General features: G+C 38.8%; 1 protein-coding gene across 6 annotated transcripts in view; it reads right to left on the reverse strand.

Annotated features, from left to right (window-relative positions):
• Positions 1–15761, reverse strand: part of KLF12 (Kruppel like factor 12) — a 386124-nt gene that overhangs the window by 61726 nt on the left and 308637 nt on the right. For all 6 annotated transcript variants that reach the window (XM_039481408.1, XM_039481399.1, XM_039481360.1 and 3 more), the window contains one exon: positions 2479–2636. In XM_039481408.1, the coding sequence (XP_039337342.1) occupies positions 2479–2636 (158 nt within the window). The remainder of the gene's footprint in view (positions 1–2478; positions 2637–15761) is intronic.

Consider the following 15761-nt stretch of genomic DNA (forward strand, 5'->3'; position numbering starts at 1 on the left):
TTAGCAGTTTACTGTGAGTTCAGTGAGACAGAAACTAGCCTGAGAAAACACAGGTCATCTGATTTCTCATAGTTTCTTCTTCTTCTTAAGGAAGATGATAAATCTGAGCACATGCTGACTGTAAGCCCCTCAGGTTCCCATCACACCTGATATTTTCCAACCTTTTTAGATGATTTGGCAAAATAACAACAGAAACCTGATACTGAAAAGATAAAATTGATAGCTGGTACTTGTGACTTATGAAATGTTCTAATTTAATAGCGAGATCTGTTTGAATGTTTTCTGGTTTTCTAATTGCAAAAACAATTTGTTATTCAAGCTCACCACCTAGTGGATTCAATAGCCACAAATGAGAGTTCATTGTTTACACTAGCATTTGAAGTAAAATTGGTGAACAGTACTTGCTACTGATAGTATCTTCAAGTATCCAGGTCACACAGGGAAAAGATGATATGATATTACTGTCTACAGTTCTTTTTTAAAAATTAAATTTAAAAGAACTATTGTTTAATGTCAACATTTCTTAATAAAAATATTTTTAAAAGTTTACTATATCAAAATGATTGTGTATCTATTTCATTTGCTGTAAATATACATCAAGTGTACAAGTAAATATTAAGGAGCTTTCACACCAGTTCTGCTCAGCTAAATTATTTGCAGCAAGATCAAATGGTGCAACAGCATACTCCATGAAAAATTAAAATTATGCAATGCCAAGTTTCTGTGATCTTTTGTCAGAAAGAACTTGCTCACCCTTGTGTGCCTGGCTGTCATAATTCATTTATACCTGTCCAATACTGCACACTAATTACTATGGGTCATACATAAATAATTGACTCAGCTTGCCTGAGGCAAAGGTAAAGACTCAGATAAACATGCAAGGTGAGATTAATACCTACTGTAAATTCACAGTCAATGCTGTATTTAAGGAAGACTGTGAGCTTCTCACAGAGACCAGAAAGGTGTTTTGTAAACATGTTCAGTTTTAACAACACATTACAGAATTTCTTATCTGATCAGCTAGTTGCCTAAATTTGACACTCACCTTCTTTCTGTTTAATTTTTATTGTGTAAATAGAAGCAGAGATGGAAGCATGACAGTATAAAGCAGTCAAATTGTGTACATGTGTGAGCTTTTTTGTGGTACTTTTCTTTGAGATATTTTCAGAAGGAACAAACCAACAAAAAAGATCACTACAAGATACCCAAAGCAGTTGTCATTTGATATAGGTACAAAGACTCCATTACTCCCTAAACGCTCCTGAAAAGTAATTCTAGACACTAATGCCATTTTCAAACTTGGGGGCCTAACTTTTTTTTCCAGGATAAACTTTTCCAACACATACAAATGCTGAGATAGCTCGTGCCAGATACAGCAAGTCTAAATTCACACAAAAGTGTGAGGCAGTGTCATCTTATCATTAGATCATAACTTCCCATTTCCCAACTAGCTGCATCTGTCACAAGATGAACTGAAAGAAATATAAGTACTGAAAGTGGGCGTGGTCTAGTCCTCTGATCATGGGACTGTGAACTGTGCCTAAGTTCTAACTAAGAAGTTGTATTTACTGCTAATTTAAGTAGTTATACTAACTTTGTAATGTTTATGCTTTCAGTTAGAGCATAAGAATTGTCTTGTGGCGAAGAGACCTAGAAGCTATGGTCCTAGTCCTGGGTTCTGCAACAGACTTCTTGTGTCTCAGTTCCCCATCTGTAAAACTGGGATAGGACTATTACTTCGCTAAATCCTATGGGTGTGGTGAGAGCATATTCATTAATATACGGGAGATACTTAGATATCACGATGATGGGCAGCATATAAGACCCTAGACACATTGAGAGATTAAACAGAAAAGAGCAGACGCTTTGGCAGTCAACTTACTTTTAATGCTTAGATCTGAACTTATAAGACACTAGAAATGTTGCTGAAAAAATTATATCCCGAGTTCTTTAGTATCACAACACTCAGTTTTGACACTGACTACCTCCATGGCCTTTCCAAAGTCATTTCATTATTATTGTTATTATATTATGTTTTATCTGTATTAAAATAGTGCCTACAACCCTCGACTGACATTGACGCCTCACGGTACAAACACAGAATAAGAGACACTCCCTACTCCCAAAGAGCCTATAATCTGAAGAGACAAAAAAACCCCAAAGGGCTGAAGGGAAACAAAGGCAGAGTTGCTTGCCCACTGGCAGAGCTGGGAACAGAAACCAGGTCTCTTGACTCCTATTCAACAGTCGACACTTCCCCTCTGTTTCTGTCTCTGGCCACTTGAACAACCTGTTTCTGAGTGTACTAGTCTGTAAAATTACAACATTCACTTACTTCAACCTAGTACATTCACTTACTGGTACTGTATCTCCCCTCACAATGCTGTCATGAGGAACAGTTGCTCTCTGTAAAGAGTTTTGAGGATATAAAATGCTGTATAACTACTAAGCATTATTATTATATTCTCAGCAAAGTACCTGTGTGTGTCCGCCGGTGAGCCTTCAGATGAGAACTTTTTGTGTATACTTTGTTGCATCCTTCAAAATCACACCTATGGATGCGCCGCTTCCTGGAGTCTGGGGACTCAGACCTTCTCTGGCGCCTTGTGCTCTCAATACTGAATGGTGAAATTGAACTGCAAAATATAACAGAAGCAAAAAATTAAGACAAAGGAATATCGTGCAACTTGCACACAAACTTATGAAATCACGGAATACAATAGTTTGGTATTCAACTTGGTGTGTTAATGACATGTAATTACAGGTCATAGAAAAGGAAACCAAATTCATTTATAAAAAGAAACCAGCAAGAATATTTTGGACCTTAAGGAAACTAAAGTACTAAAATAGGAATTGTTGTGATCTGTAGTCACTCTCCACCAGAGAACTGTTAACACAACTTTTGAAAATCTTGTTACAATATACAGAACAAGTATAATTTTTATTTTGACAGTTGTGGTGATACTAGCACTTCCAAAACAAAGCATTTTTAGGGGGTTTAGAGATTTGGCTGTAAACAGTCTGGGTTAAAACTACGCATAAAAGTTTTCAGTTCATGATCATGCTTTTATGGCTGCCCCAAACTGGGATTTTACCAGTTTTAAAGCCATAGAGGCCTGAACTATAGAGTTCTTTTTGTGTAAGTATTATTTTTTAAGCATTATCATAATTTAGAGTTTCCCAGTGTGTATGTGACCTGTAGCCATAGAGTTTGTGAAAATGGACAAAGTCCTTGAAATCAAAACCAAGTAACTAGAAAAGAATTCCTAGGAGAATACCGTTAATCAGTTACTAGATTATGTGACATGAAAAGAAACAAATCTAGCTGACAAGCAAACGGTTTAGGAATTGCATTTTGGTATCTGCAGCAGATTAGAGAGTTGGGCTATGTGATTCATGGAGATAAATCATACTACTCCAGAAACTATTTAAAAAAAATTCCCACCAGCGAAGATAAAAGCTGAATGTGTAAAAAACAAAAACAAACCCAATCAAACACAAACTCCTAAACCCTAAACATTGTACGTACAGAAGATACTCTGAGCAAAAGCCACAAGACCAGAAAATCTTGATCTTGAATGAAGCATTCAAGTTGCAGATAGTACATCTTGTTTAAATGTCTGGTCGATGGAAGGAAGATCAAGCCCATTATACAGCTGTGATGTCTAACAGTGAGAAAAATGAGTGGCAAGCATAATCAGCAGGTACCATTAAGTTATTTGTTACGTCACGTGCAGACTAGTGACCTCACTGCTACAAGCTGCCCTGTGTTTATAGCAAAATTCATATAGGGGAGAAAGAAAGTGAAACAGTATTGCAACTGTGGCAGAGGACCTGATCCTGGTACCTCACTGAAATACTCAGTAGCTTTAATGGGCTAAGAATCAGGCCCACACATCCAAAGCTAGAAACAGCAGTTGAGAAGTGATGCAGTCACGGTGCCTTGCCTTTTTGTGTTAATACGGAATCACACATAAATAATAAATATTGTTAGCCTGTTGAGCACACTGAGGTGGGGGTGTCAAAATAATGCTAAGCATGAATCACAAGTATCAATCCAAACCATTCTATTTATTTCAGCAACATGGACTAAATAATCCACTAACCAACCCAAAAGCCATATAATACAGCTATGAACTAACCTCCCAATGGGAGGTGACCTTCCTCTGTCCTTCACTTACTTGGTGGTATAAGTTATTACAATTCATATAGAGGCAGATCCTGCAGTGCTATGGCAGGAATTGGCTCAATTTACTATAAGAAGAACCTCAGAGTAATGAACATTGTTCACCATAAGACCCAAAATATGGAGGTACCAAAGTAACAGTCGAAGTCACATTACTGAGGCTCCTCTGATAGAAGCCATTCCTGTATTAATCTTAAATTCAGCTGTAAATGTGCTTTGAATCAGACTCTTAGAGGTGAATGGACAACACAACATTCTGTTTACTTGAGCAAGTTGTTTACAACATCCCACTAACCAGCAAATGAAGAAATTACAAAGTAACCTACTCAAAACCTCTTTTTAGGGCCATAAAGGTCTCACAGCCTGGCTCTGCTCAGCTCTGATGCTCCAGGGAAAGCATAGTTTAGGGGTAACACATCATCTAAGGAAGCCCTGTTGGAGAAGGAAGCCAACTGGGTATTCATGTAAGAGATATTTTTTTTCTATAGAACAGATTCAATTTTTTAAAAAACTAAGATTTTATAGTCACGTAAAATGACTTTTTTTCTGACGTTTGAGAACTGTGCCATATTCTAAAAATGTGCCAGTCATGACTCCCTTCCCCAAAACAGACGCATCAGTACAACAGTTTGCTTGGTAGCTGTGATGGCTTAGAATGGGGAGTATGTGTGAACCAGGAAGGGGTTAAACCCCTTTCCCAGGCAACAAGGAGAAAAGTGATCCTTACCTGAGCTGCCAGACCTGGAGATTAAAACTGGTAGCTGTGACTTGTTAGGCTGCTAGAAGGCACAGCTGTGAGTGTGTCGCTCCAGGTCTGGCAGCTCAGTCAGTCTTTAAGTGTCATCTTCCTCCTTTCTACCCAGTGAAGGGATTTAACACCTTCCTTTTCCACACCAGGATGGGCACATACAACCCACCACAGATGAATTCGGGAGGAGCCCAGCCGAGCCAACTTGGGCAGTGAGACTGCCCAGTGTGAACCCAACAGAGTTACTCCATATTCAACCCTGTTTAAGAGCAGAGTTTGGCTCTTAATGTCAATTTGACACTTGCTTAATTTTAATTAATTATATTAACAGCTGTGTAACTTGTGTAAAAGTTATCACAGGGAAGAGCTGCTCTTCTCAGATAAGCAGCAACAATAACTATATTCATTATTGCTTAATGAAACTTAAGGTAAAACAAACATAATCAAACATTGTTTAGACTTAAATGTTTTGAGTAGTCTATAAACCTTCAGCCACAAAGTGACGTGCATGGCTAAAATCCATGTCCAGAAGGCTGAACATTTATCTCTTACACTAGAGGCAAAAAAAGACCTTTGCAATATAATGAAAATTTAGACTCAACCAGCAGATGGCCTTCTAGTCCTCTAGAATGGCCCATGCTCTTTGGCTCTCATTACAACAGGCATTAGAACAGCACAGCTAGTGCAATATTATCTTTTCTTTGCGGCCAAGGTACCTATTTTAATTCCCATGTGTTTTGCTTCCCACTATTTGCATACACTGAAAAACACTTCTGCTTTTGGTCCATGCAGCAACAGACAACCTCAGACTATTAAGGACAGGCTTAATCTTACAGTAGCTACTTTCTGTATTTGGTCTTCAGTTTTCTTTTTAAATAGGCAGAACTTAGCTGGTTGGAAATACGATTCATAGGAGTTGGACCTACACTGTGGAATTCACTATATAGTCAAAGGCCTCATCACATTCAGAACCAAATGTAAAACCCATCTCTTTAACGTAGCTTTTCCTCAACAAGGTCTTTTCTACCAGTGTTTCTACCTTCTCTCTCACACAACAAAATATATATATGTAGACAGACAGATATCACAGATCTCATGCTGGTGAGTGAGCATGTGGGGATTCAACTATTAAACATTGTGCTGCTTTTTAGAGGAAAGGAAATGGTTTTAAATCTTCTCAGTGTTAACAAAAGGAAACAATTATAAAATGAGAAATGTATTACTATATTATAGCATGTTTCTGGGTGCTACATAGAAGGAATGACACATGAATTTAACAACGAGAATTAGTAATTTTTGAAAAATGTACACCTTCTTGGCCAAATTCTCCCTTGTATGTGCACAAAAGTGCACACACATGAAATACAAGCAGAACATTCTGACATAATATGCCTGCATTTAGGATTATAAATTACAGAAACTGAGAATATGCAGTTGAAGAGAATCCTTGGGTCTCTGGAATACCTTCCTAGTTCAAAGTGATACAAGGGCCTCAGAGACATAGCTGCTTATGGGTGCTTAGCATTTATGAAAATCAGGCCACGTACTTAACTATCTAAATATAGATTTAAAATCCTAATTTTCAGTTTTTTGTTTTTTAAATCTTAGCCTTCGGGTCCAGGGGTGAGTGACACCTCCAGAGCAGACTAACTCGGCATGACAGGACTGGAGGCCCTGTCCTCCTCTCGCTATGGTTCTCTGTCTCCCTCCTGCTGTGGCTCAGCCATAACTGGAACTCGCAGCTGTTCTACTCTCATGACTTCACCAAAGGGACAGCCCAGAGTGAAGAAAACGTGGCCCCACCATACATGCTGATTTATTCTAGTTTGTTTCTGAAAAAGTTCTGCCCGTGAGGATGTAGTGTTTTTGCTGGTTTGTGAACTCAGCACTAATGGAGTTGGCCTGTGGGCATACCATGAATATTGCTCCAAAGATGAAAGACCCTTTTTCTTTCTGTGCTCCGAGGATTACAGACAGATATAGGCATCCACTGGTTTTTCCTGCAGGGTGAACTGAAGTGTGCTTCCAAGTCTGAAAATATGCTCCTTTTCAACAAAACTTCACACATAGTAAAAATTTGGCCCCTGAAAACAAAAGCATTTTTTCTACCCCTCTGATGCTCTCATTTAGAGTAATGTTTAAAAGTACTGTAGTGCACACTAAACATTCAACTGCAACAATGAATGGTTATATAAACTATTTATTAAATTTATTTCATTATAATTTACGTTACTTACAAAACTCTAACCACTGTCATATGGAGCCACCAAACTACTCATTGTACAGTAATGCAACGATTTTGATACCTTCAATTTGTTTTATAGGTTAGATTCAATCTCCTCTTTTAACCCTATACTTCTTATTTCTATTTTCTACAATCTTCTTAACAATATCTTATTCATAGTGTGTATATATATTTTATTATATTCCCCCCCTCTGAGTCTTATCGATTAGGTACTGTTTTGTGCATGGTTAATATAAATATTAGGAATATTAGATCATAAAACATGGCAAACATGGTTTAAGATAATCAGAAAAGGAAGATGTGCATTACTCATTTTATTAATGGTAATTATTGTAATTAATACATTTTTAAGGTGATTTTACATTGGGAATTTAAGGAGAGAAATTTTTCAACAGAGAAAGAAGGCATCTGGCTGTATATACAAATGAAGCAAAAAACTACATACATGCCGTATACATGATTTGATTACATTCAGTGTAGCCAGCAAACAAAAGGAACCTGCACATTTGTGACTATGGCTTTATCCATAATACTTTCTATCTGCAGAGACAAAATGCGGCTGACTTGAACTGTTGATTTGCCCTGTTGGAACATAGTGAATTACATCATTTCTCATCCTGTGATGTAACTGAATGTGTAACGATGTGCAAAACAAACTCTTTCCTGTCAGCTGGAAGGAAACTGTGTTCAGAAGAGAAGAGAGTGCAGTGTGACAATGTACAAGAACAATAAGATATGTCTTATCAAAACAACCATCATCTACATTATTAGGCACATTTTATATATATATATATATAGGAGAACAATACAGTTAGTTAATGATATTGTATGTTCCCCCTAACTCAAGCATATAATGAATTAGAGAAATGACAGTCAAAAAAGACCTTCAACTATTTTATGCTCATCATTAACCAGGAAGATTTTACATTAGAGACTTGTTTTGTTAAAGAGCACAGAAATTTTATCAGTTAACTATCTTGCACTTAAGCATTGCATAAATTATTGAAATGCTTATACCTGATTTCAGGAAACAATAACTTTAACGGAGCTATGACAATTTACATCAGCTAAGAATCTGGCCCCAGGAATCTATATCTGGATCAGTAGAGAAATGTTTCTTTTTTTAAAACTATATGTGTAAATTTGCCCCCACAAAATTATACCACACCCCAACCCAGGATGGGTAATAATCAGTCCTGGAATAGTGACAGATTTAAAATCCAACACTAGTGAACCATCAGAATAGGATTGTTGTACAACTGGAAAGGGCAGATTCCAATGGAATATGTAGCATGTGCTTCTATCCCTGGGAGGTTCCAAAATATCAGACTTCACAATCATGATATTCTTATGTACAAAAAAAGGTATCTTTAGGGCATTTTTACATGTTTTTTAAAATTCTGTACTTCTAATTCTCCTTCCCACCCACCCATCCTCCATTCTCCATGACCTGTGCAGCTGGACTCTTTGTAGCTAAGGCAGTTGGCGTCATAGGTTGAGGGATATGATAAACAATTCCACTATAATGTTTCAAAACTCTTAAAACATTTCTAAAATAGTTTCTCTCTAATATATGTTCCCTATATAAAATGCATGCCTGAGTGGTGTTATATAAACTCTTTGTTGGCGTTCATTTAGAATGACTTGTATAACTCCTTCCTTGCTCTGCCACCCTGAGTATTGCAGGTCAGTCCAAACTCATGCAGTATAAACTCTTATATTACATCACACTACCATGAAATTTCTTTCTAAATAGTGCAGATACAGACTTTTATGATACACACTTCACAATGCAAAGCAAGGAAGTGATCAGAAACCAATACGAGCTTGAATTAAATGATTCTTTTCTCTTCTTTTTTGAATTAACTTAGTTCACTTCAGGCAATGATGTTCTTGACTAATGTCTGTTAAAGAGTAAAATCCATGGAGAAAAGGAAACCTCTGTTAATTAACTTCATCACAATGAACTCACACTTACAGAAAAGTACATGAAGGCATTTCTTTAGATCTGAGCTAAAAATAAGCAATTGAATGGTTTTCCCAATGGCAAGGAGTAGCTCCTGACATACTACATCTCATCCTCATCTGACCTTTGCTGGCTCAGCTATAATGTATGCACACAGCATGTGGCACAGAAGAGGAAGTACAGCTATGTCATCTCTTCATTGGACCAATGGGAGAAGAGCAAGGGTCAGGCCTGGGGTACTTAGGTTTAATAAAAGCACCGAGATCCCCTGCAAAAGGAGATCATATCAATGCTGGATTAGTTTTTTTTTCTTTTGTGTTTCCTTCCAAATGGAACAGAAAAAACTGGAAAAGTTAACCAATGTGCCTCATGCTCACTGCTTTCAGGTGAGTTTGTTCTCAGCAGGGCTAAGCCATTCTTCCACTTCCGCTACCCATGCTACCATGAATATGTGTACACAAACAGGGGAATCACACCCCTAGCTCATAGTTTAGATGTAACATTTAAGAAATATGTGGACAGTAACAAAAATGATGAAAGGTTTAGAAAACTTGATGTACGAGGAAAGGTAAAAAAATCTGGTGATATTTAGTCCTGAGAAAAGGAGGTGGGATCAGATAGTCTTCAAATATATTAAGCGGGGTTGCAAAGAGGACAGTGATCAGTTGTTCTCCACATCCTCTGAAGGCAGGACAAGAAATAATTGCCTTAATCTGCAGCAAGGGAGATTTAGGTTAGATATTAAGAAAAACTTTCTAACTATAACAGTAGTTAAGCATTGAAATAGTCTTCCAAGGGAGGTTATGGAATCCTCAACATTGGAGGTTTTTAAGAACAGGTTAGATCACCTGTCAGAGATGGTCTTAAGTGTGCTTGGTCCTACCTCAGTACAGGGGACTGTACTAGATTCCAGTTCAGAGATCGGCAACCTTTGGCACATGGCTCGCCAGGGTAAGCCCCCTGGCGGGCCTCAGGTTTGTTTACCCACCGAGTCCGCAGATTCGGCTGATCACGGCTCCCACTGGCCATGGTTCGCCTTCCCAGGCCAATGGGGGCTGCGGGAAATGGCGCGGGCCGAGGGGTGTGCTGGCCACCGCTTCCCACCGCCCCCATTGGCCTGGAGCGCAGCCAGTCAGTAAGTGTATATATTTCAAAGAATACATCTACTACTGTTACAAACTAATGGCTATAACCATTTGGCCTGTAAATGAACAAGGGATTAAATGTTTTTCTTGTTCTACTTTGAGTACATTTCATCCCTTATTCATTTTAAAGCTAAGTACCTACTGAAGAAGGCCATACATAATTGATTTTTTGAAATTCTCTCTCCAAACACTCTTATCTAATCAATAAAGTTTCAGTTTTTCTCTCTGCCTTTGTCTCTCCCATTGAATGGAAGTTCTTATTGTTAGAGAATACTTCATAAAACTGATATATTAATAAACCTAAGAAATCAATATAAATCCTGCTAAATTGTCTTCATTATCAAGTAATGCTTGAAAATCCTGACATATTTATGTTTGATCAGAATCTAGTCTTTGTTTTTTGTGTGGTATTTTTTATTTAGCTCTACACATTTTCAGTCTCATGTCTATCAGGTATTTCTTTACTTAGATTGTATTACTTAGATTGTAAACTCTGCGGGGAAAGGACCATCTCTTTGTTCTGTGTTTGTACAGTGCCTCGCACAATGACATTCTGGACCATGACTAGGACGCCTAGATGCTACCACAATGCAAATAAATAATGATACTTCAACTCTCCCTCCACTTTCTCTAGATATTTATTCATCCAGCTTTTGCCATCAGGTAAGATGAATGTGGATATGCATTTTAAATTGTTGTTTACTATCTGAAATATTCCTAAGAGCCTGACCTGTGTACCCTCTAAAATTTGTGAGCCACATACTACTTCAAACTAACGGCTAAAGACCATTCATAGGGCAATACACAGATAAAAAACAACAGCTTTGAATAGTGCTTGAATATGACCAGTGGCACAAGGGCCAGCAGAGCTGAAAACAAGGGAGTTTGAGTGGGAGTTTGGTGGAGGGTGTGCATTGTGGTTTTGTTTTGTGTTTTGTTTCCTTCTTGATAGGCACTTAGGAGGGATGGCTGCGACAGCTACAAAGGCAGTAGTATGGAAGAATGGAAGAAACAATGAAGATGACTGGATGCAGAAGCTGTGGGATGTACATTATTCTGGAGAGGGTACCTAAAAGATGCTTCATTTATATGAAGTGCTGCCTGATAGATATGATGGAAGGGAAGGCCTGAGGTTTGGAGATGCAGCTAGAAACTATGGTTCAGTTTCAAAGATGATTTGAGCAGATGATGGAGGAGAGGAGAGAGGAGATCAAAGGGAAATCTCAAAACTTGCAGATGCATAGACCCGAGAACTGTGAGGGTAGACTGCTGGATGAAGAAAGTGGCCAGTTGAAGCATATGTCTACGAAGATAAGGCAGAGGAAAAGACCAGCTAGCGAAGGAGAAATAAAGCTGAGAAACAGGTGTGCTGAGTTGGAAACGGAGGGGGAGAGGCAGACAGTAACAGAAGATTGGAGAGCAAGGGAGAAGAAGAGTGGCTAGTCCTACAACAAGATGGGAAGAGACAATGGAGATCGTGTCTGGAGCAACAGGAGGACAGAGGATGACTCACAGAAGACTGCAAGGGAGACCAGAAGACGAGAAGACTTGCAGCCAGAAAGACCAGAATTGCACCAACACCAGGGAAAGGCAAGTCTAAGTGATTGGGAATGCCCTACTATGAAGAATAGATAGGTCTGTCATCAGAGCTGATCTGGACAACAGAAGGGTATTGTATCTGCTGGGAGCTAAGATACAGGATGTGGGCCTGAGGCTGCAGAGGATACTAATGTGAGCTGGAAAGAATTTACTCATTGGGATGCATCAAGGAAGACTACGCCAGGCTGGGGAAGACACTTAAAGAAATGGAGGCTCAAGTGCTCTTTAGTGGGATTCTACCTGTTCCTAAAGGAATAGGGCAAAAGGGAGACAATATTATGATGATCAACAGATGGCTCAGAAAATGGTGCTAGAAGGAGGGCTCTGGGATGTCCAACCACTGGGAGACATTAACGGACAGAGGACAGTTCTCATGGGATGGACATCTCCTGAGTAGGGAGGGAAACAGACTTCTGGGATGGAGGTTGGTACAACTGATTAAAGAGCTTTTAAACTAGGAATCTGAGGAGATGGTTGGGAGATGCCCATGTAACCTCCACGTCTGATTTTAATATTGAGAGGAAGGAAAATCAAATGAAAAGAACAACAAATAGGAGGAAAATGGTTAACAACAGTAACAGTCAGGTAGGTGATACTGGCAGTGAAATGACTGTATTTAATCAGGCGAGGAATCTGGGTGAAGCCAATCAGAAACAACTAAGATTTCTGTACACCAATGCAAGGAGGCGGGGTAACAAAATGGAGGAACTAGAACTACTGGTGCAGGAAATGAAACCAGATATTATAGGGATGACAGAAACATAGTGGAATAGTAGTCATGACTGCTGTCATAAACAGATAGTTAAGGGTTAATGTCTCTTTTACCTGTAAAGGGTTAAGAAGCTCAGTAAACCTGGCTGACACCTGACCAGAGGACCAATAAGGGGACAAGATACTTTCAAATCTTGGTGGAGGGAAGTTTTTTGTTTGTGCTCTTTGTTTGGGGGTTGTTCGTTCTCGGGACTGAGAGGGACCAGACATCAATCCAGGCTCTCCAAATCTTTCTGAATCAGTCTCTCATGTTTTAAACTTGTAAGTAGCACAGGCAAGGCGTGTTAGTCTTATGTTTGTTTTCTCAACCTGTAAATGTTCCTTTGTTGCTGAGAGGATTTTACCTCTGTTTGCTGTAACTTTGAACCTAAGGCTAGAGGGGTTTTCTCTGGGCTATATAAATCTAAGTACCCTGTAAAGTATTTTCCATCCTGATTTTACAGAGATGATTTTTACCTTTCTTCTTTAATTAAAAGTTTTTTTTAAGAACCTGATTGATTTTCCTTGTTTTAAGATCCAAGGGGTTTGGATCTGTGTTCACCAGAAAATTGGTGAAGTCCCTCAAGGCAGCCCAGGGAGGGGAAGGTTTTGGGGGGACAGGGAGTGCGCCAGACACTGAATTTCTGGCTGGTGGCAGCGTTACCAGATCTAAGCTAGGAATTAAGCTTAGAAGGGTCCATGCAGGTCCCCACATCTGTACCCTAAAGTTCAGAGTGGGGGAGGAAACCTTGACAACTGCAATACAGGTACTGGAGTGTAACAGAAAACAGAAATAAAGGTAAAGGTGGTGGAGTAGCATTGTATATTAATGATAAGGTAGACTGTAAAGATATTAAAAGAGATGGAATGGATAAAATGGAATCTGTTTGGTTCAAAATCACTTTAGAGAAGAAAGGTAACAGAAGCTCCACTGGGACAGTGTTTGGAGTCTTATTTGGATATAGCTAGAGATCTCTTTAAAATATTTAATGAAACAAATTACTGGGAATTGTGTGGTTAAGAGAGACTTTAATTTCCCATATATCGATTGGAGGACAAATGCTACTAATAAAGGTAGGGCCCAGATAATCCTAGATGTGATATTCAACAGATTTCTTCACAAAATAGTCTCCGAACCAAGAAGAGGTGATGACATTTAGATTTAGTATTGGTACGTAGCGAGGAACTCATAGAAGAACTGGTTGTAGAGGACAACCTTAGCTTGAGTGAAAATGAGTTTGTTCAGTTTAAACTAAATGGAAGGATAAATAAAAATAGGTCTGCAACTAGGGTCCCTGATTTTAAAAGAGCAAACTTCAAAAAATTAAGGGAATTAATTTTTTAGGGAAGTGGACTGGATTGAAGCAGTCAAAGATCTGAATGTTGAGGAGGCTTGAAATTACAGCAAGTCAAAGTAAGAGAAAGTAGCTGAAGCCTGAAAAAATCATAGGGAAGGGTTGCAGACTAAACTGGACGAACAAGCACTTCAAATAGGTTATTAAAAGAAAGCAGAAAGTCTACAAGGAATGGAAGAAGGGATGGGTCAGCACGGAATCAGAACAAGGATTGAAGATGCAGGACCACTAAACACTAGGGTTGGGGTGGAGATTAAAGAAAATATAGGTATGGAACTACACCTAAAAAAACCCTTTGCCTCAGTTTTAATATGGTTGATGAGGAGCTGGTGGGGACAGAGTGGCAGGGTGGCTAATGGGAACAAGGATACGGCAGTAGAAATTACCACATCCGAGGTGGAAGCCAAACTCAAACCACTTAATGGGACCAAATAGGTGGGCGCAGATAATCTCCATAGAAGAATATTAAAAGAAATGGCACCTGATATTGCAAGCCCAATAGCAAGAATTTTTTATAAATCCACAGACTTGGGGATCGTACCCTATGACTTCAGAATTGCAAATTCATATCTGAGAAGGGAAAAAAAGTAATCCAGAAATAGGCCCATTAGTTTGACCTCAATTATATGCAAGGTCTTGGAACAAATTTTGAAAGAGGAAGTAGTTAAGGAATAGAAATAAATGGGGACAAATACAACACGGTTTTACAAAAGTTAGAGCATACTAGACCAACCTGATCTCTTTCTTAGAGAAGATAGCTGATTTTCACCTGGATTTCAGTAAAGCATTTGATAGTTTCACATGGGAAATTATTAGTTAAAATGGAGACGGGAATTAATACTAGAATTGAAAGGTGGTAAGGAACTGGTTATAGGGGAGACTACAATGGGTCAGGCTGAAAGGGGAATGGTCAGGCTGGAGGTAACTTGCTAGTGGAGTTCCTCAAGGAATGGTCTTGGGACCAAACTTATTAATGACAGAAGTGGGAGTGCACTAATAAAATTTGTGGATGACAAAAAATTGGGAGGTACTGCCAATACAGAGGAGGACAAAAATATTATACAAGAAAATCTGAATGATCTTGAAAATTGGAGAAACAGAAATGAGATTAAATTTAATAGTGCAAAGTGCAAGATCATGAGGTTAGAGACTAACAACATGAATTTTTGCTATAAGCTGGGGACTTAGTTGGAAGTAATGGAGGAGGAGAAAGACCTGGTTGATCACAGGATGACTATAAACCACCAGTGTGCCATGAAAAAGGTTAATGTAATTCTAGGATACATTAGGCAATGTATATCCAAGAGAGATATGGGAGTGTTAGTATCATTATACAAGACACTAGCGAGGCAACATCTGGAGTACTATGTGCAGTTCTGGTCTCCCAGAAGATTAATTGAAACAGGTGCAGAAAAGGGCTACTACAATGATAAGAGGAATGGAGAACCTACGAGAGGAGACTTAAGGAGTTTGGCTTGTTAGCCTAACAAAAGGGAGGATAAGGGGAGATAGGATTGCTCTCTATAAATACATCAGATGTAGGAAGAGGAGTTATTTAAGTTAAGGGCCAATGCTGGCACAAAACCAAATAGATATAAACTGGCCATCAATAAGTTTAGGCTTGAAATTAGACAAAGGTTTCTAACCACCAGGGGAGTAAAGTTATGGAACAGCCTTCCAAGGGGAGCAGAGAGAGCAAAAAACCTAAAGCTTGGTAAGTTTATGGAGGGGATGGTATGATCAGATTGCCTACAATGGCATGTGGCC

The sequence above is a fragment of the Mauremys reevesii genome, linkage group 1 (assembly GCF_016161935.1).
Source record: "Mauremys reevesii isolate NIE-2019 linkage group 1, ASM1616193v1, whole genome shotgun sequence".
NCBI classification, from domain to species: Eukaryota; Metazoa; Chordata; order Testudines; family Geoemydidae; genus Mauremys; species Mauremys reevesii.